Below are 22,930 nucleotides of genomic sequence, written 5' to 3' on the forward strand. Positions count from 1 at the left end.
CTAAACCACTGCGCCACCCAGGGATCCCTCCCTTGTTTTTTCTATTGCAATGGTATAAACTTTATGCACTGCTTCTCCGAGGCCTCTCCTTTAAGTTGTCAAAAATCCAAAAATGAACTTCATTTTTTTTTCATTTTTTCTTGAGAGGAAGGAGAGGCATGGCAGAGGGAAAGGGAGAGAGAGAATTAAGCAGGCTCCATGTCCAGTATGGAGTCTGACACAGGGCTCCATCCATCTCACAACCCTGAGATCATAACTTGAGCCAAAATCAAGAGTTGGAGGCTTTACCAACTGAGCCACCCTAGCATCCCAGACTGCTACTTTCTCACTCCCACTATAAAAATTCTATACCCCTCAAGGTAGCAGGTAACTCAGATTGTCCAGGAAATAGTCACGCATAGGCTATGGGGGAAAGAAGCACACAGGAATTAATATCTCAAGATATTATCTTACTATATGTTTTTGGTTAACTAAAACTGGGGAATGAGTTAATGCATGAATTTTAATATCAAACATTAAATGATAATTGATCTAATTAATAACAATGTTATAACCATGTTATATTACATCATTACATTATGTCATTACATCATTACATGCTCTGGGTCTCCTGAAGAAGTACACCTTCACTTGACCAATGGAGAGCAGGGAGATGGGCTGGTGGATACACAAGGGTGTGGACAGACTTGGACTGATGTAGTTCATTTTACAGGCCCAATGTCACTAGCATCACTATGTCATTTCTTCAGAATTTTCTAATCCTAGTGACTTTGACATTAGAAGTCACTGCAAATGTTAGGAAGCAGGGATAAAAAGGAAAAGGAAATCAGGAAAAGAACTGCCAAGATCAGGAGGCACCTAGGTGGCTCAGTCAGTTAAACATCTGACCTTTGATTTCAGCTCAGGTCATGATCTCAGGGTCATGAGATCAAGCCCTGAGTCGGGCTCCATGCTCAGTGCGGAGTCCTCTTATCCCTCTCCCCCTGTTCTTCCCCCCACTTGCACACACTTTCTCTCTCAAATAAATAAAATCTTTTTTTAAAGATTTTTTAAATTTATTTACGAGAGAGAGAGACAGACAGACAAAGACACAGGCAGAGGGAGAAGTAGGTTCCATACAGGGAGCCCGATGTGGGACTCAATCCCGGAACTCCAGGATCACGCCCTGAGCCGAAGGCAGGCACTAAACCATTGAGCCACCCAGGGATCCCCGATAAATAAAATCTTAAAAAAAAAAAAAAAGAATTGCTAAGATCTGGGGACAAGGTCTCAAAAAGTTAGCTTTGGTATCAGTCACCTGCTATAAATCCCTTATTAGGTTCACAGTCTCTAAAACACCACCAGTGATCACATAAAATCAATCACTGGGTACTATAAATAACTACTCAAAATTGGAAAACCTAGAGCCCTTAAACTTTGAGAGCCCCCCGGGGATACCTTTACTAGTAAAGGGTGAATGTTAATGTCTCCCACCATGATCCATGGCTTCATCATGCAGCCAGGCAGCAAAGATTTCATGCATTCCACTCACTCATCCGAAGATTTTTATAGTAATTTTGTTTTCAATATTTGCAATAAATCCTATTCAATATATATCAAGAGTGAAACAGGGAAAGAGGGAGAGTCAATACAAGGATGTGTTATCAAGCTAGTCATCATTGTGAGCAACTGAGGCTTGGTCTTGCTAGAATGGGCCTCAGAATTGTCCATCTCAAGAACAAAAGGTGAGAGTATGCATCTACTTAGCTCAGGTCCTTCAACTGGTCATGGCTTGCTCCACAGGGTGTTAACTTGCTTGGACTTCACGTTACCACAGAGTCAAACTGAAAGAAAAGAGTGCAGCTTTTTCAAATAAGGTTGGGCTCCTCCTTAATTGCTGTGGAAAAACAGGTTAGTTTATCCCAGTTCTCTCATTTGGCCTTATCCTTCCTCATTAGTACCTCCATTTATATTGGTAGATACAATCCTGTTGCATTTATTAAACCCATAGCAATATGCATTTATGAATAATCTGGTAACTGTCCTTTGTAATTTTTTTTAAGATTTTTTATTTATTTATTCATGACAGAGAGAGAGAGAAGCAAAGACACAGGCAGAGGGAGAAGCAGGCTCCATGCAGGGAGCCCGACGTGGGACTCGATCCGGGGTCTCCAGGATCACACCCCAGGCTGAAGGTGGCACTAAACTGCTGAGCCACTGGGGCTGCCCTCTCCTTTGTAATCAAAATGTACTAAATCAATTAAGTACTTTCCTAATTCATAATCCCTTGTTTTTTCAGTTTTCTTAAAATACAGTGCCAGTATACTTAAAATTCTCAAACTAAATGCTATGTCCTAAAACTATGTTAACATATGCTTGTAAAATCAACCACTGTTTTTATACTATGGCAATGAGGGCATTGCTGATGATGGAGAGAATTATATCAGAATCCAGCATCTAAATTGACTAATCTCAACCAAATCCAGGGCTGTTTTATAAGGCAATCTCCATAGCAACTAGAGAATCAGGGTAGAAAATTCTTGAAGGGAAAGTTGTGCCTGATTTGCCAGATCAGCCCATGTTTTGACAATCTGTAATAAGGTAATCAAAGGGTCTCAAGACTATCACACAAGTGTTGACATCGTGTGAATCTGTCATGGCACATGTCCTCCAAGTCATAAAGATACTCAAAAAAACATCTAACAAGGCTGATATTTCTAATCAAATTCATTAATGTTTTATATAATTTAAGGTAAATCAAAAAACTAAAAATCAATCATGTATGAGCTATTTATTCATATAACTTACTTAAGCTAGCACCTCATCTTTTCAATCTTCTAAATAATGTCAATTTATATGGCACTGTACAAACATTATTTCATCTGATTAATGACATAAAACAAAAAGCAAGTTTCCATATCATTTATAAAATTCATAGCTATAGTCCAGACTTTTAAAGCTGAATGCTATGAGCCTACATGTTAGGTAAGCCCACTCTCACTAGAAAATTATTGGGAGAACTTGCCTGAGCCCCTTCTTCCCTGACCCCTCCCCCACATTTTCACTCAATCCTTTTCATGAAGATTTATGTGTGAATGGAAAACAGGGTCATGTTTCAGAAACACTGGCTCCCACATGTAAAAACACTGAGTAAGGAAAAAGGGGAAAACATACAGGAAGCTGTATGATCCACAGCTTATTAAAAAATGTATAAAAGCCCAGAAATTGAGACTAAATATCTTTAATATTGAGTTGGACATAAGACAAAAAATATGTTTCTGTAAACTTACCACTGATTCCAAATCAGGTGACTTAAGTGTTCTTGAATGATCCAAATTAATTAAAAATCATTGAGAAGAATTACAGAAGTAAGGACTTCCAAGTGAAGATGAGAGTATGAATTCTTATGTTTACTTTCACTTCCTCCTAAAACCCCAGGAAAAAGATGGGAAAGGGATACTTTCTAAAAGCGAGGACTCACTCAAACAAATGGAAGAGGAGGCAATAGCATTGGAACCTGGAAAACAGATATAAGAGTGTGGAACCTGGAAAACAGATATAAGAGTGGTAGATGATTTAGTAGGCCCATGGCAGCAAAAGGACAGCAGTGAAGGAACCTGACTTATGCCACAGATACTTGATAATGATCAGAAACGGCAGACCCACTTCAGAATGGAAGATAAAAGCAAAGCTCAAAACAGGGAGGCTCATGGGAATTCTGTTTAAGTAGCTGTTAGATACTAACCCCACCTCCACATTGATAGGCAAGTGCCCTGCCTCCACCCTGGCAGAAAACAAGAAGCATCTGGCACCAGGGCATGTCAGCTAGGGAATACTGGGCAGAGCTGAGGGCAGAGATGAGTAATAAAAAGAGGGGAGCTAAGAGACTATTACAAACTAAATTCTAAGACTCTACTAGCCCTCTTCCTTAATTCATTTCCTAAAACGTAGCTGTGTCTACCCTCAAGACTGGAAGATCCTTCTCTGGGGAACTTGAACAGTCCAAGAAGAAAGACCAAAAATTACTGATCTAGGGGGTAATCAAAGAAATGATCCAGTCAGATGAGTCTACAGCTGACAAACTCCACCTATATACTGAAAATATCCACTCCAGTATTTTAGTGTCTACTCTTAGGGTAAGCACCAACCAACAATCATCAGACATCCGGGAAAGCCTTTTAAACAAACAAGTAACCTGGGGGTGACAGTGAGGGCAGGGGTTGAAAAACAGACACAATACAGGAAGAAGAAAACATAAAAAAATTACTCACTGATATTGCATTCATGAGACATGGCCAGGACGTTATTGCAAATAATAAAATAAAAAAACATTCAGAGAGTATACAAAAGCATCTGGAAATTAATATAAAAGAAATGAAAGACTTACTGAAGGCTGTAATATAGAGGAAATTTTCCAGAAAGTATTATAAAAATATAAAGTGATGGGGGAAAGAGGAAAAAAATGTAGAGAATCAGTACAAGAGTTCCAATATCCAAATAATGGGGCTTCCAGAAAGAACGGAGAAAATGGAAGAAATCATCAGTGGAACAATTCAAGAGTTGTCTGTCACTGAGGAACAAGAGTTTCAAGGATTCAAAGGGCCTAACACATATCTGGCATAATAAATGAGAATAGACCCATACAAAGGTGCATCACAGAAATTTCAGAACACTAGAAACAAAGTAAAGATCTTGCAAGCTTCCAGAGAGAAATGACAGATCACATACAAAGATTAGGAATCATAATGGCTTTAAAGGTCACAACAGTAACATAAAAATAAAAGTTCAATAATACAATGTCTGCAAAATAAAGGCTTATGATTTCTAACCTAGAATTTTATACCTAGCCAAACTAACAAGTATGATGATAGAATAATAGCATTTTCAGACATCCAAGGTCTCCATATACTCGCCCCCCCCCTTTTTAGAAGTAAATAGAAGATATGTTCCCCTAAAACAAGGACATAACCTAAGGGGGACAAAAAAGAGAAGATATGAAATTTAGTAACCAGTGTATTCAACATGGAGAGAGATAAAGGGAACACCCAGGATGATGGTTAAGGGAGATTCCATGATTACAGTTATCCTCAACAAATTGAGGGCAACTGGTCTAGATTGGAACAGGTCAGAAAGGTCTAGAAGACAGTTCCTTAAGGAGATTAAACAGATAGAACATTCCATGTATTGAATGTTCTATCAATCTAAATGTGTGGAGAGATGTCATTATTAACAGAGAGGTTGGGGTTAAACCATTGATTGTATATAAAAAACTAGGTCAATAAACAATCAAAAATATAATGATCAATTCCAGCCAAAAGAAAAAGTTGTGCAGAAAGGGTAAAACGAAAACAACATTCTGAATACTTCATTGTGAATAATGTTTAACATACCTATAATAATGTAGCCATTAAATATTTATCCAAATTTTGACATAATTGTATGGGGAAGAAGGAAGATTAGGAAGAGTTTGTGAGTGTGTGTATGTTGGGGGTGGGGGTGAGTGGTAAAAGGAAGAGAAATCCTCACCTTCTGCAGGGAGAAGTCAACAGACAATGCCTAAAACTGAAAAACCAAGAAAGCACCAATATGAGTTGGCATTTAGATATCTGGAGTTGAATCCTATATGATAAGGCCAAAGGGCTGAAAGCACTTGGCTTTGGGAAGAAGCCAATTAAGTGATAGGGAAAGAGGAGTTATGTAGGTTCTTAGAGTTTTGGGAACAAACCCTGTGATATAGTCAGCTTTCAGCCACATGTGTGTATCACTTGGATTATAACAAAGAGGAAAAAGGAGGAAAGGAAGGAGGACAGAAGAGAGAGAGAAGAGAGGGAAGGACACAGGGAGGAAGGGGAAAAGGGAGGAAAGAAAAATTCTAGAGACATAATACAGATAAAAATGAAAGAGAGCCTAACAGGTCACATGTGTTTAACAGGTCACATGTGTTTTTTATTGAAAATGAAAACTGAAGTCCAAAATATTTTTTGAAAAGTGTAAGCTTTAAATAAATAGAGACTAGATCTCTGTGTCCCCTAGCTCTCCATTTTATATCTAATTGCCAAGTGGCAGCATGTAAAAAAGTATTCACTTTCTTTCCCCCCAAATCCCCTTTCTTACATCATTTGTAAGTGATGACACTTACATACCACTGCTTTGTTTCCACCCCCAACATCCTATGGTTTCTGTCCATTCTCTCCACTGTATTACCTAAGGCACCACCACCTTTCCAGACTGGTTTGCCTGCTTCCAGTCCATCCTCTAATATGTAGGCAGAGTAAGCTTCTAAAATTCAAAGCTGATCATACCACTCTCTTGCTTAAAACTCTTCTGTGGTTCCCAGCGCCTTTGGTATAAGGTTTAAACTCCTCAACTTGCAATATAGGACTTCATGCTCTGACCTCTAATTACCTCTGAAGCTTCATTTTTTTTAACATGCCCAGGAATGCCTCTCTCATTCCAACCCATCTTTAAGTTCCAGCCAGCTACACTGACATCCTTTGCAAGTCCTCAAACTCACAGTGCTCTCACATCTGAGCCTCTGTATTGCTGTGCCCATTATCCTAAAAGTTCTTAAACTAAAATTAGATGCACAATTACATGTGTTTGTGCATATGTGTATATACACAAATGAACATGCATAAAACTTGCAAATAATTTTTACATTATTTATAAGGCCTCTGAACATCAATTTTGAACCCCACTTTCAGAAACCATTCCTTAAGTTAAAAGCAAGCTTACAGTTGCTATAAAAAAGTTCTGAAATATATTATTCAGGACATTTGCATATAAAGCATACATGAATTACACATATCAACATTAATTATTTTTCATGTCACTAGAATGTTCTCCATTGCCCTTCCTCCCAAAGAAAGTTAGTTAACGTATTATCCTAAAGTTGGTTTCCGTGAGAAGGGATTACCCTAAGTGAAAAACATCCCTTCACTGTTCTGAGAACAGTAAAGTCCTAGAATTTGAATACTTCTACCTCATAAGAATGCCTGAGCATGCTGTTACAACAACAACCAAAAAAAAAAAAATTTTTAAAAATTGGATGATATTAGATGAACAGCTGTGTAGAAAGGGGAATGTAAAAATAAAAACTGCATGTTGCAGCATCAAAATAGTAACCATATACAGTATATGACTGTTTTTAATCAGATGAAGATTGAAGCTATTACATTTCAAATCAAATGTTATAAATTAGTTTAAGAATGCAGCTGAGCTCTCATTTAATTAGAAATGTCCATGTTTAAATCATGAGGTACAGTAGCTGCCAATGAAGCAAAAGGGCAAGGGAAGGGAGAAATACTGTGTCCAGACCCTCCGATTGTCAACTGTCTCCTACGCAGGATGAACATCTGGGGGTGGACTAGTCCTGATGTAATGAAGAACTTCATGTACTAGCTAATTTGAGACTTAATGTAATTGAACATAATTGTTTTGAAGACAATTAAAATCATTATTCTGGTCTGGACAATTCTGAACTCTTCATTTTTGTGTGAAATGTATCCCCCCCTCCCCCCCCCCCCCCGCTGAATCTTAACCCTTCCTTGGATAAAAGGTGCAGCAAATTCTGGGCTAAGACTGCCCTGGTAAATAAATCTTTAGGTTGTCAGGTCACATTAAAACACACAGGCAGTGAGGTGCTCCTCTGGAAACAAGTCTCCTTCCCTGTTGCTACTACTTGATGTAACTCCATCAGAGTCCAAATCTATATCCCAATTGTTAGACAATTCAGCATTAAATAAAAATGAGGCAACATCATACAGGGACTTGAGGTCATACAGAGAAGAATGCAATTATCCTAAGGCAGACTTTCCCCCAAAGGTTATGAGGCTCTGCATCTCGTAATTAACCACGGTGCAGCTAGACAGTCCAGGCAAAAGGTCTTTCTTTTCTCCCAATTTGCCTAATTCAAAAACACCTCAAGTGACATAGCTCAAATTTTCCAAATTAAACTTACCCCTGGGGCTTAAATCAAGCATGTGACAGTTCCGTTCTAAAGCAAATCTTAAAGAGAGTTGTGCATAGGAAAGAAAAAAAAATCAGAGGAAACAGGGGTAGGAGTTAACATTTAAGTGGTTTTTCAACCTCATCATTACCCCTGCTCAAGAAAATAGGACACAGATGGGCAAAACACACCATTGTTCTGCCCTGAAGAGTCTAAGGAACTCATTAGAAACTACTGTTGTTTCTCATGATCTATGGTGAATCTATAAGGGACAAAATGGTTGATTTGCCCCATCCCATGGCATTTAGAGCTCCACAGTGTTGTGCGGTGGAAAGTGGAGAGATAAGGCACAGCGACTAGCTATGCACTGCAACCCATGAGAGCCTATTGCTGATGTTAATTCTTCAAGGTCAACTCTTCCCAGGGAGTCGACGAATGATTGTATTATTACAAACTGTCCTGATTTGTGAAAAATGGTTTCCAATAGGAATGACACACTACCCTAAACTTTCTCTTACTTCTGGCCACAGCTCCACACTCGTCCACAGAGAGAGCGTAAGTGGGAAAGAGGTTCACTGCTCCCAGGCAAGAGTGGATCCCCTCTCAAACCTCCATAGTGATAGACTTACAGGCCCCCAAGTTGTAGCCAGAAGACAATTACCTTAACGTGTGAAACTGCAAATAGCAATCATTAAACTTTCAATTGCATCCAAAGAAGCAGCTATAATTTTACTGTCCCACTAGTTGTTTTTCTTTTGCAATCTGTACAAAGGTTGTTTTTATCCAAATAAAGAAAAATAAAAGATCCAACAGTTCCCTTCACCTCACCTCCCAATTGTCATCAAGTTTCACATTTCTGCCAATTCTTTATTCCTCAAAGTGGAGAAATTATCAGTCTTAAACAACTTTGTATTTTTTTCACTTGGTTACTTTAAATTTTTTCAATTTTATCAAATTAATCTGATAAAAGTCGTTATTTTCAGAATGCTTTATGAATAATTACATTAAAATATACATTCATTTTTCTGAAGCATAAGTATTTGATTTTTGTTTTTGTTCAGTAATCAAATTTTTTTCTTCTAAGATTTTTATTATTTACTTATTCATGAGAGACACAGAGAGAGAGAGGCAGAGACATATGCAGAGGAGGAAGCAGGCTCGATGCAGGGATCCCGATGCGGGACTACAGGATCACACCCATCATTATACCTAAGTACATATTATAGACACCTATAATACTACTACTTTGAGTTTTCAGTAGTGTAATATGACCATTTTAAAAATAAAGATAAAAAACAAAGAAGCAAAGTTTACTTCCTATGATTAACATTCAAGATAATCTGTTCTGTGTTTGCTGGAAGTTATCAGTCCGCTCTTTGCTCTCCAAACAAATATGCCTTTTGAAAGAAGACACTCTGCTAAGTTGAAATCAGGTTTATTTAAAAATATTTTGAACCCTTTACTAAACAATATTAAGATAATATAAGCTTTTCTTTAAACAATTATGATCCTTCCAATTCAAGTTGTCCAATTAAACCCAACAACATCTCTATGAGACATGGAGCTCATTTCATTTCAACCCATGAACTAACCTAAGATTTCAGGGTCCCAATCCAAAGCACAACTGCCTAGCTTATTTCATTCCATGCCAACCTATCAGTGAAATCAAAGCTGATTTCAATACTATTACTTCACAGGTTAAAACTAGAAAAGGTTTCCTTAACCACATAAAATATGAGATCATCATCTTCAGTGAAAGAATATTTAAATCTCAGATCCCAATGTTCATTTTAATAAAGAGGAAATGGGAAGTGTTGGAGATATACATGTTCAGAACAATAATGAAATGAAGTTTGGGGGCACACTCTCTTGAGTATTCAGATTTATACAGGAAATCAATAATTAAAGAACATTCACGTCTACCTAAAGCTTATCTTTCATCAAAAGACATATGTAAACATAGAAGCTGAAATCTTACCTAACTCATTAATAGAAGCTGCTATTGTAATAATTGGTCTTATGCAGTCTTGAAAATGAAAATATATTGAGCATCAATACTTCAGGATATTTCTGCCCTGTAAAGAAAATAACATATACATGAAAGAATTTTTTTCTCTGATGAAATCTTAATAATTTATTTCTTCTGTTATAATTAAATTTAGCTTGATAGAAAAATTCTGGGATTTGACCTCTGAAGTGACATTGACTAATCATAAAATTCATGGGTAGTAATGTCTACTTCTTACAGCATTACTTTATAAACAGATCTGGTTATTATAAAACCAGATGGCTCAGTTCAGATGCTAGCCTTTGGTGTCTACGTCTGATAATCTCTTGGACTTGCTACTGGGCTTGCCAAAGTTCTCCTAATTTAGTCTAAGATGATAGCCTCTTTCTTTCTTCCTTCCTTCCTTTCTTTCTCTCTTTCTTTCTTTCTTTCTTTCTTTCTTTCTTTCTTTCTTTCTTTCTTTCTTTCTTCTTTCCTTCCTTCCTTCCTTTCTTTCTTTCTTTCTTTTCTTTCTTTCTTTCCTTTCTTTCCTTTCTTCCTTCCTTCCTTTCTCCCTTCCTTCCTTCCTTCCTTTCTTTCTTTCTTTCTTTCTTTCTTTCTTTCTTTCTTTCTTTCTTTCTTTCTTTCTTTCTTTCTTTCTTTCTTTCTTTCTTCTCACACACACACACAGAAAGGCAGAGACACAGGCAGAGAGAGAAGCAGGCTCCCTGCAGGGAGCTTGGTGTGGAACTCCATCCTGGGACTCTAGGATCACACCTTGGGCCAAAGGCAGGTGCTCAACTGCTGAGCCACCCAGGCGTTCCGGTAGCCTCATCTTTCAATCGCCAAATCACATCACTCTAAATGCTCTCCTTCTCAATCTCATCCTCTAGGCTTTGTCAATTTTTCCTTCCAAAATGCACAGATCAAACTGCCTGGATCAAAATCTGACATCTTGGAAAAACTAGGATAGGCCAATTAGTGCCTGAAGCACAGGTTTCTGGGATAGATGCACCTGTCCATTAGAAACTGTTCTGTCTCCACCATCTCCTTTTCAGAGGCCACCAACAGCCTTCAGATGTTAACGACTTCCAGCTTTTGGTGGCTTGTGACTCACTTGAATCTGTAACCTGGAGGAGAAAGCTGCCATACACTTGTATGGCAGCCGCACGTTACCCCAAAGTTATTTTTAAAGTTTACAAGCCTGGTTCAGCCTCCTTAAAAGTCCCCCTTAAGCCTACAAAAGCAAATTCAAAGTGAAGGACAAAAGTTTTCAGGCAGTAATTAAACCGTTAGCTATGCTATTATACCTTTGTCGCCCTGTCCCTTGGCAGCCTAACAATTAAACTTTTCAGAAGAGAGGAAAAATAAGTTATACATAGGAACTACAGAGTTTACGGCAGGCCTACACTATTAATTTTAATAACATGAAAAGATAAACATATGTCACTCACTCATAGCCAAGTGACCATCTACAGAGCCCTGCCCTGGTATAAATCTAAAATTTATAACTCACTCGGGTTCCTTTATCTGAGGCATTTTAGGCTATTTAAATATTTTCACATTGCTTAATCAGAAAATGTATGAGTTCTCATTCATATGGATGCTACAGATTTAGTCCACTTATTTAAAAATAAATGCATTTAAAATATTTGTAAAACAACAGGTCATTTTCTTGGCTAGTGCCACCTTCTCTCATTTTTAAAACCATAAAAGATGAAGCAAGAACAAGATTATGCAACCTCTTATTTTACGTATTTTTTCAACATACTCTAGCTCCTGGAAGAAAAGAGACGATTTTATTTTTTTTATTCTAAATTTTCTTCTGAAAAGCTTTTTATTCTCAGTTTCATATGATACAATTGAATCAAATGCTAAAAGAATGAAACACTCTTTCCTGCAATTTCTTAAGCATGCTTATAGGAAAAAATTACTGCTGGCAGAAGGAACCGTCAGTATGAATCTCAGCAGAAGTAAATTGTTTGGTATTTGTAATGGAGTATAATAGCTATAATTCCACTTGAGCTGCTGCCACTAATAAGCTGATAAAAACTGTGAGTTAAGACCCAGGTGTCCATCAGTATACAGCTTCCACAAATGTCTCTGCACATTCATTTAATCACAGAGACAGGTAACCCAATCCCATTAGAGGTACTGTGTCTGACAATGAGAGGCCCAAGCTGGCTCTTCCCACAAAGAGAATGCAAAAGCACAGCTGCACACTGACTCCAGAGGAGTTTTCTTATCAGCAATTATCAGGAATTTTCTTAGACATTTCCAGCTCCTGCAGTTTGTAAGACAGTAACTTAAATGTGTCCATCATTACAAGTGGGTTAAGGGAAAACACTTCTTTCTCATGAAAAGTAGTCACCAAATCAAAAATGACTCAGAAATTAAAATACACTGGAATGCTTCAGGATTATGACCTTAATGCTCACCTGTTGACAAAAAGCTGATTTAATAACAAAGCAATTCTATTTAAATGATTCGAAGTCTGAGGCAGCCTGGGGGGCTCAGTGGTTTAGCGCTGCCTTCAGCCCTGGGCATGATCCTGGAGACCCAGGATCGAGTCCCACCCATGTCAGGCTCCCTGCAGGGAGCCTGCTTCTACCTCTGCCTGTGTCTCTGCCTCTCTCTCTCTCTGTATGTCTCTCACGAATAAATAAATAAAATCTTTTAAAAAAAATGATTTGAAGTCTGAATATACTGCGTTTTGTGTGTGTGTGTGTGTGAAAGCAAAACAACTGGTATCTAGAACTGTGTGTCATCACATGAACGTTTTTACAAGGGTAAAATAAAGAGTAGTATCTCTCATTGGAAATACTGGGCTAGGGAGTAAGGAGGCTTGAGTCCCAGTCTTCTGAATTACTGAGTGATCTTACGCATATCACTAAATGCAATTGCCTAAGAGTTTTTATATGGGAAAAAAATGGAGTAGAAATAATGTTGTAACGAAGGCATGCGCTTTGCTGGCAAGAGAGCTTTGAAAAGTAGCTGGTATTTGACAAGTCTATTTTTTATTTAGCCTGCTGAATAAAAGGCATAATGTACAATTATGCTCATTCTATTAATGATCAAATAAATGGCCCATGAGGGAAACATTAAACCTTTATGTAAATATATCCTCCTCAGGAGCCTGAAATCCTGAACAATGCTCATCTCAGACACTCACCCTCCAAAGTGAATAAGTGCATTGCTGAGCTTCTGTGGGCTTTCAGAAAGAGCACATGTGCACATAAGAGATCTATCTTGCATCCTGGAGTCCTGTAGAAGCTGTAACAAGCTGCACAAGAACAAGGAGGAAAGTCTAAGAAGAGTGTTCTACAGCACTATCTGCACAATACAAAAATTATTGTATCAAAACACTCCATATTTGCTTCAATTGTCTGTTGTTCCTACCATTATTTTTCAAGAAGAGCTGTTTTTGCTATGTTCTCAACCATGGATTTTCTTCTGGCTTCTGAAATATTTAGTAAACAAGAAGCCACACGGAGCCCCAGTCTAGAAGAAGACATGGTGATTTTTCTAGAAAAGGAGAAAAATCATGGTTCATTTTGGTCTCTATGTCTCATTCATATTTTCATGTTCATCAACCATAAAAAAAAGTAGATATTTTTTAGAAGCCAGGCAGTCATAATATGAACAATTCACCATGTCATTCCTGGAGAACATCTAAAAGATAAAATCCTCAGAGTGAGTCAACCGGGAAGTCAAGTCTTTGTGGTCATGCACATATAAACATACGAACATAGTTACAATACTAGAAAATATAAGGAAAGTTTGTCAGCCTAAATTGTCATGTAAATGCATATATTTATTAAAGTATGTTATTTCCTTTTATATGTTATTTCCTTTTAAACATCATGTTCCTTAGATTATCCCTGTTTTCAAGGTCTATTCTACTTAAATAAAATAAGCATGATCTTCTTGCTAAATGAGATTTACTAGGGAAATGAAGATTCTTATAAAAACTATTTTTCTGGCAAAAAGAAAAGTTCTCTGTATGGGCCATGTAATAGACAATACATGAACAAATAAAAGGGACTCATCTGGGTGCTGTAAGTGAAAACTATTTAACTAAATTCCTCTCATACTTTAATCTGCAAAATTCCCCTTTCAGTTTAAAATCTTTTCACAGGACTCTCTTCCTTGAACTGAAATCTGACATAATAGTCTGTGTGAATCAGTAGAGCCAAAAAAGTGACTGATGTCCTTTAGTTGAAAGTGGATTAATCACATAAGTTTTGGAGGTTGCTTTGGTTCTTTTTGGTACTCGGGCATTTTTCAACTCGTTATCTCTTCATGTCTCAAATATTATAAACTAAAGAAATTTAAATATCTGAAAATAACGAAAAAAAAATTCCCCTTTTCAAAATCAGGCCATATTTTGGTCTCTTTCGGTCTCTTTTAAATATCCTAACTAAAAATAAATGTGGCCCTCACGAATTCAGGCAACAAATTATTTCATAAGGGTTATTTTGTATCAGGTAACGTTCTCAGGGTGGGGAACACCCCAGTGCATGGTGTACGAGTTTGAGACTCATGTTAAGCTTTAGGGTTTAGGCTCAGTTGTGCCCTGGTACAAATAGCAGTACCGCCGGGGCTTAAATCCTTTGGCTTCGGCTCCTGTTCTAGGATTGTCCATTGGCCTAACCGTCCTCACCTAGAGGGGACGCAGGGGTCCACGGCTGGTCCAGATTTGAGTTGATGGCCACGACTCTTCATCTTGTGACCATCATCTCATGATCGAAAATTCATCAAAATACGGTCATTAGGTTTTTGCAGACATTAATAACATTGTTGCAATAGAGCAGCAGCTCAGACCCCTCTCGTCTCTATGTAAACAAAAAATTGCTTTACACAAGGGGTGTGGGCGTCTTCTGGCTTTCATTTGTTTTCAGTGTGTTTATGTAGCTTAATTGTCTCATCAGGCACTTTCCCAACATAATTATGCTTTGTAACAAATGGTGTTTATGGCAACCCCTAACAGTGCAAAAGAAAGGATTAGTTTCATCCTCCCATTCCACATTTCGATTCCCTGTGGACACTTAGATCACACAAAGATGGTGTTGGGGGAATCTACCTTCACCGCGAAAGCTGAGCGCAGTCAGGCTGGTCAGCGGAGTCGGGGTTTCTCCGCTCTCCGCTCTCACAGCCCCGCCGAGCAACCGCGCCAGCGCCAGCGGTTTCCGAGGACGCGCCCCGGCCGCGCAGCCCCCAGCCACGGCTCCACCCCGCCGCCCCGAACCCGGGGCCCGCCCGCCACCCCCGCCCCTGCGCACGCGCCGCCCTCCGCGCTCCCGGGGCCGCCAGGAGGCTCGGCGGGGCCGCGCCGGGGGGCTCGGCGGGAGCGCGCGGAGGGGGCTCGCCGGGGGCGCGGGAGGGGCTCGGCGGGAGCGCGCGCAGGGGGGGGGGCTCAGCGGGGGCTCGGCAGGGGCGCGGGAGGGGCTCGGCGGGAGCACGCGGGGGGCTCAGCGGGGGCGCGCGGGGGCTCGGCGGGGGCGCGGGAGGGGCTCGGCGAGAGCGCGCGGGGGGGGGACTCGGCGGGGGGGGGGTCTGAGCGGGGGCGCGCGGGGGGACTCAGGGGGGCTGGGCGGGGGCTCGTGGGGCTCGGCGGGAGCGCGCGGGGGGTTCAGCGGGGGCTTGGGGGGCTCAGCGGGGGCGCGGGGGGGCTCGGCGGGGGCGCGGGGGGGCTCAGCGAGGGCTCGGCTGGGGCGCGCGAGGGGCTCAGCCGGAGCTCGGCGGGTGCGCGGGGTGGCTCGGCGGGGGCTCGGCGGGGGGCGCGCGGGGGGGGGCTCAGCGGGGGCTCGGCGGGAGCGCGCGGGGGCTCCGTGGGGGGCCTCGGCGGGGGCGCGCGGGGGCTCGGCTGGGCGCGGGGGTGTTCGGCGGGGGCGCGGAGGGAGGTGGGTCTCGGCGGGGTCGCGGGGAGGGGGCGCGAGGAGGCTGGGGGGTAGGTGGGGCGCGCAGAGGCTTGGCGAGGGGGGGCTCGGTGGGGGGCAGGGGCGCGCGGAAGCTGGGAGGCCCGGGGGATGCCTCGGCGGGGGCGCGCGGGGGCGCGAGGGGGTTTGGCGGGCACGGGGGTGGGGGGCCTCGGCGGGGTCGCGTGCTGCGGGGCACCCGCCCTGGGAAGGCTAACGCGAGGGACGGGGCGCGGGCCTCGGGGCAGTGCCGCGCCGCGAGCAGCACCTGGGGCGGCGGCACTGGCAGGCCCGGCTCGGGAGGCAGCGCCCGCAGCGCCGCCCGCGGAGGGCCCGACCCTCGCGCGCGGCCCCGGGTGTGCGCGCAGCCCCGCCGCCGGCCCCGCCCCCGCCCCCGCCCCCGCCCCGGCCCGAGCGCGCTCCGCGGCCGCCTCCCGACGAGCGGGCCGCCGGACCGTGGCACGTGTCGCCTGGAGTCGCCTTCGCGCCCCCTCTGGCTTCGCGTGGGCGTCCCCACCAGGGTCTTTTGTACACGCCCGCCTTCTTAGGATGGAAGGACGAGGCGGGTCGGGCAGGGGGCTCCGCGCGCACCAGCCGCTCCCCGTGGTCTCCGGGCACTTCCCGCACTGCCGGCCGCGCGGCGCGGAGGGCTGGGCCCACCCCAGGGCGAAGCAGTACCAGCACCTGCCCGCCCCGGAACTCCAGGGTGACAAGCCATGTGAACCAGGCATTTAAGCGTCTCCCTTTTTTCCCTAGGCCAGTGAACCTTGAGAACACATTGCTCCTACAAAAAACCTGATTTTTTGAAACACATAGATAGCAGGGATTAAATGTCACCGTTTTGATCCAATTTCGTTCCTGGAGTGAAATAATCACTAAATAACCACTTTGACGGAATAAATTAATTTTTAGATCTATTTTTTTTAATTTTCTAATTATACTTTTTAAACACAGATTTGAGGAAATTAACATTTATGTGGACATTTGGTTTCTAGCCTAATGTGGCATAAAAATAAGTAACATAATGAGTGTTAAAAAAAATCAGGTTCATGATGCTTCTCACATCATCATCATTGTACTTAGATGTCACAACAGTATTATGTGCGATTGTGTCAGATCCAGCCTTCTCCATCTCGGAGTGTTGGCAGGTAGGAGGGTTGTTGGCAAGAGGAGGGGTGTTAACCTCAGGATCCTGGATTCATTCCAAGGCTGGTAATTACATTCTGCCAGCCAAAATTCATCCCATAATTTTAATTGGATAAATCCTTTCTGGCCTAAGCTACTGCTATGCCTGTCAAACTGTTGCCACATTTCACCCCAGAGGTGTCTGTGTTTTAGTTGCAAGAATCAGTCCCTTTGAGGTTGGCTTATCAATTTAAATCCTCAAAATGCTTTGGGATCCTATGGAATTAAATATATATTTAGGTATTTTTTCCACCACTGAACCTACAATAGATACACATAAAATAGACATATACCCATACGAATGCCTAAAAACCAACACTAATGTCAGCAGATAATTTCAAAATAATTTTACTAGGCCGATGTCCCTAACTTTCTCTTCTCTCCTTTAGAGAGCTTTTACTGACGGTAGCATTAGCTCCCAGTTTGCAAAAAGTACTGCGGTGTCCAACATTTCCTTCCAAGGAAGACGATGGAGTTGGAAGGCCCTGTATCTCACCTTTCGAAACAAACCTATGATGAGTCTACTTGCTACAAGGGAAGACAGTCACATTACATCTAGTCTTACCTGTTCCTCCAAAAAAAAAAAAAAAAAAAAAACAACCAGGGTGACACTGAGGGACCCACAGTTCTAGCTGTAACAACTGCTAGAACTAAAGCTTCTTCCCACTCTACTGACCATCTCTGTGAGAATGTCTCTCCCTTTACAGGGCTGCTGGGGCGTTAAGGAAAATAACATTTCTGAAAGCATCAACATCCAGCAGTTACTCAGTGAGCCTTAATCCGCTTCTCCACTCTACTGAGGTCAGACACAAATGGAGAGAAGGCAGGCAGGGTCTCAGTGTTCTTTGTGGAGGAAGGCAGCGTCCGCCCCTGCCTGCGGACTGTAAGCCTGTCTAAGACAAGGAGACGGATACCAGCAAGTCCGATGGAAAGTTCAGCAGTAAGACTGGAAAGTCTTATTTTGCTCTTTTCAGGAATTGAAAAGCACCCTTGGTATTGCTTTAGCTCAGCCACACGTAATCCTGCCTTTTTTGCTATTTAAAAGAGCTCTATGTCATATTTACAATGTATGAGCATCAAACCTCTCATTATTTAGTTAGCATGCTTTGGAGGAGTTTTCCATACTTTCTGGGTGAATGAGTTATTCTGACTCCTCGTAATCTCCTGCTAAGTCCACGTTCAGGGCATTAGCTCCTTTGATTATTACGATTCCTGTCAATAATAATAATAATAATGAAGAAGAAGAAGAAGAAGAAGAAGAGGAAGAGGAAGAGGAAGAGGAAGAGGAAGAGGAAGAAGAAGAAGAAGAAGAAGAAGAAGAAGAAGAAGAAGAAGAAGAAGAAGAAGAAGAAGAAGAAGAAACAGCAGCAGCACTGGAAGAGAGCATAGCTCCAAGTCCCAGTGTCAGTTCTATCTGATACCTGTTTCCTAACACTCCCCTTGGTCCCTTGTGAGACAAAGATAGCTTTCTGTACCCTTGAGTTTCATTTTTGAAAGCAAGGAGAACCTAGGTCTTCTAGGAGCCTTCCGTGGCCCCTCAGAGCTAAGGTGGGTAAAAGGGAGAGGCCGTGCTCTAGTTCAGCTCCACAGGGCTACAGGAATGCAGAGCTCAGGCACTGCTTGATCAAGGTGAGGAAGTGAAGCGTTCACTTCACATGCAAAATTTAAGTGGGTGCCAAAAAGCGTGGTAATGCACTATCCTAAAAAGTCAAAATTAATGCAAAATAAGAAATCTGTGGCGGACAAAATGATGACATTTTAAGTAAAACGGAACCTTACCCTGTATTTGTCCAACCCGGTCACCCTCACTTTACCCTGATCCCTGCCCTGTGGTTGCGCTTCCCTTTGAACCAGCCTGCTTCTGATTGAAGGGGTAAGAGGAAACTGCACCACTCTGCCCTGCCTGTATCCTCTCTTTGGGCCCCCCAAATGGGCAAAAACCCAGAAATATCAAGGGTAGAAATTTCCAAGCCAGTGGTTATATATAATTTGTAGTCTGTTCAAGAGTTTTCTAGACCTCCATATACAAGAGACTTGGCCAACTTACCACAAGAGAAGGCAAATCCTTATTAGACAAGCAAAAGAATTAGCTCCATTAACTAAATGCATTTCCTTACCTATTTACCTGCTACATTTCAAAATATGGTAATTAGAAAGTTTCCTATTAGGAACATTGAAATAATGTTTTAAAGACCATTTTAAATTAATGCTAGGAGTCTGTTTTCAATCTTCATATTCTAGCACTTACCTCTGCTCAGGAAAATGTGATAATTTCTCATAGAAAGACAGAAATCTAGTAATCTTTTTAAAGATCTATTTATTTATTTGAGAGGGAGAGAGAGAGAAAGAGCACAAGCAGGGGGAGGAGCAGAGGGAAAGGAAGAGAATCCTCAAGCAGACTCTCTGCTAAGTATCTGGATCCCAGGACCCTGAGATCATGTCCTGAGCTGAAATCCAGTCGGACACTGGACTAACTGAGCCACTCAGGCACCCCAGAAATCTAGTTCCTAATGCAATTTTTTTCTTTTAACATTTTATTTTTGCCCTATTTTTTCACTATATCAGATTACATTCTCCCTTCTTCATGAAACACAAAAAGATTTCATTTCCTCTTTCATATAAATATGATCTGATAAATGAATAATTTAAAAAGGCGACTTTAGTTATCATCCCAGGACAAGCACAGAAGTGGTTTTAATTACTTGTTTTAAACTATTTGAATCATGTGACATTATGAAATATCTGTTCTATTAGTCATTTTCTAAAAACAGCAAATGGGTTTCACTGCTGCCATTTTTAGTTTGTAAAAATTAATTTTTAGTTTGTTTAAATGAGTAAAAGGGGTTTAATGTCCAGAAAGAAGTCATAACAACTAACAGAGACACCTCCATTGCCCACACACTGCTGCCTTAATTATGGGAAATTATCTCCAGCCATTTTTGTCTTAATAAAGGAAAGAAAAGACCCACAAGATTTCCAGAATTAACCTACATTTTTGGGAAATGTCTTTCCCTTTACACAATATGGATTCGGTTGGCTGAATTTATCATAAAAGACCAGTAGACTAGAATGTAAGCATCCTTATTAGCTTAAATTGGAATCACTTGTTATGCATTCTATTCATTCATACAGGGACTATCTCATGTAACTAGGCAAAAATTAAAAGTCTGTGACCTATCCACCCCTTAATTCATTTTTTGCCTTTTTATACCATGTACGCCATGTTTTATGCCACACATTCCTTTTTATTCCATGTGGTCATTCAGTTGTGCATTCCTTTAATATGCAACCTAGGCATTGAATGCAAGAAATGTCTCCTAGAGGCTTTCTCCAAAGCTGTCTTTTATAGCTATTAGTCAAATCGCAGATGAAAAACAGTTCCTAAAATAGACTTTGATTTTTTGCTGAAAATTTGTTCTAATTTATGGGACTACATTAAAATTTTTTCTAAAACTATAATTCACAAAGTGTATCTTATCATATTCAGAAAAATGCTGGGAATGCTTAGAAAAGTTTTTCCCTAGGTAACATGAATTTTGGTTGTGTCATGAGGTTTTGTTAATATTTAGTCTAAAATGCCAACCACTGAGTGATGACGCCAGTTTTCATTAAGAAAGATAATACATCTTGTAACTTACCCAGTAGTGGCCACTCACGCTCTGCGCAGTAGTAGGCACTGTTGTTCTTCATGTCCTATGTATATGCAAGAGAATGTCAACTCATTGATTCCAAGATAGTAACCTCCTATATGCACAGGAATCAGAGACCTTAGACAGAAGCATTCCTGTGATGTCTGCATGTCCTAATCACGTGTGTGTTCAGAGCCATCCCTTGCATTGAAAATGAGCTCTCCATGGGAATGCTTGGGTGGTTCAGCAGTTAAGCATCTGCCTTCAGTCCAGGGCATGATCCTGGAGTTCCGGGATGGAGTCCCACATCAGGCTCCCAGCATGGAGTCTGCTTCTCTCTCTGTTTATGTCTCTGCCTCTCTCTCTCTGTGTCTCTCATGAATAAATAAATAAATAATATTAAAAAAGAAAGAAAGAAAGAAAGAAAGAAAGAAAGAAAAGAAAGAAAGAAAGAAAGAAAGAAAGAAAGAAAGAAAGAAAGAAAGAAAGAAAGAAAGAAAGAAAATGAGCCCTTCAGGAGGAGAACCATTTCTGCTTTTGGTCAGATCTTTAAGTTCTGTCTCTGTAGGACATTCAAACTGAAGGTTCCAATGAAGTTGTTCTTGCTGATTTTTCTTTTATTGTATACTGTAGTGTTTGAAGGGATTAACTTTTTATTTATATATTTTTTTAATATTTTATTTATTCATGAGAGACACGCAGAGAGAGAGAGAGAGAGAGAGAGAGAGAGAGAGAGAGAGAGGCAGAGACACAGGCAGAGGGAGAAGCAGGCTCCATGCAGGGAACCCAACTTGGGACTGGATCCTGGGTCTCCAGGATCACGCCTTGGGCCAAAGGCGGTGCTAAACCGCTGAGCCACCCAGGCTGCCGGGGATTAACTTTTTAAATATTATTTTTCATTGCATTTAAATATAAAATGTCTAATTTCTTAAGAAGAGGTGAACAAGATTAATTTTTTGCTGCTATTGTTTTTAATGTTTTCTTTATCCTACCTTGTAGCCTCTCAGTTACTATGCAACTCCTTTAGCTTGAAGTTCTGTGTTTTCTGGAAAGGATTTGAAAATACAAATTCAAAAAAAAAAAAAATGAAAATACAAATTCACAGAAGTTCAGGTCAGAAAAGACCTTAGAGATCATCTGACAACCTCATCATAACCTTTGTTCGAAGGATATCTGATCTGGAACAAAGAGACCATAGAGGTGGAAGCAGAGTTTGTGATGAAGCAGGGGTAGGGGTGGGTGCTGCAGGTCACCCTCACACTTTGCCCCTGCTACTGCAAAGTGCCTTTGAAAAGTACCAAGGAATTCAACCACTTTTCTGGGGCTTGAAATCCTTTTTACAACTGCATATATATTTCTCATCTTTTGAAGATAAACCCTCTATCTTGAAATAAGTCTATGATGCTGTCTCAAAAACACAAGCACTGTGAAAAATCAACACTACTTTACATTGTTGGGTTTTAACAATAATTTCTGTGGAAGAAAATGAATATGAATGGATATTCAAATCTGAAATGATCCATCAAAGGTTTTCATTAATAATATTCAAGGAAGTATGATACAGAAACCTGGAAAGATCATGATTTGGGGGAAGGAGAAAAAAGGATTCAAAAAGATGCAATCAGACCATTTCATCCAAGCAAGGATGAAAGTGGCTTAGTTCCTGCCTCCCTAACCAGTTCTGAAGGCTGTTAGCACAGCCCTGGCTTTCCTGGTGCCTCTGTCACTTTATCATTAGTATTTTCATGGCTCTATTTGGGGTACAATAATGGCAGCATTTCCCAAAGGAGATTTCTGTATTTTATTTAGATATGGGGCCCATTCTTTTCTGCATTCCCCATCCAATTTTTTAAAATCTCATGGTATGTCATTTGACCTATGGACTAAATTCTGAATGACAACAGAACTGGATTGGAACAGGGGTTCAGCTATCTATATTTTAAAACTGAATTTAAATTACAAATATAAAAATATCAAATGAGAAATATATCATAAAAGACATTTTATAAATCATAATCAAATTATATCAAATATTCAGTTTGATAGCTACTAATTTTACTTAAGTAAAATTCAAACAATTGTTAATCTTTGGGTTCTCTTCATTTGTTAATGTACGACATAAGAAACCCCAGTGTTTTATGTCCCTAAAGCACTCATATTATTAAGTGATTACTCAAATTATAAAGCATTCTTAAATTACTTAGATCTAATTAGATTGCCTGAAACTTGTTGATAAACGTAGAGAAGGTTAAGGAAAAAATATTTTAAAAATCTGTCCCTGGGG

General features: G+C 40.9%; 1 protein-coding gene across 1 annotated transcript in view; it reads right to left on the reverse strand.

Annotated features, from left to right (window-relative positions):
- FTCDNL1 (formiminotransferase cyclodeaminase N-terminal like) overlaps positions 1-13,429 on the reverse strand; it is a 161,259-nt gene extending 147,830 nt beyond the window's left edge. Inside the window, 5 exon segments of the mRNA XM_049106780.1 lie at positions 9,915-9,960; positions 9,962-10,002; positions 13,087-13,197; positions 13,314-13,336; positions 13,338-13,429. Coding sequence (XP_048962737.1) covers positions 9,915-9,960; positions 9,962-10,002; positions 13,087-13,197; positions 13,314-13,336; positions 13,338-13,429 — 313 coding nt within the window.
- Between the last annotated feature and the right edge of the window lie 9,501 nt (positions 13,430-22,930).

The sequence above is a fragment of the Canis lupus genome, chromosome 37, assembly GCF_003254725.2.
Source record: "Canis lupus dingo isolate Sandy chromosome 37, ASM325472v2, whole genome shotgun sequence".
In the NCBI taxonomy this organism is placed as follows: domain Eukaryota; kingdom Metazoa; phylum Chordata; class Mammalia; order Carnivora; family Canidae; genus Canis; species Canis lupus.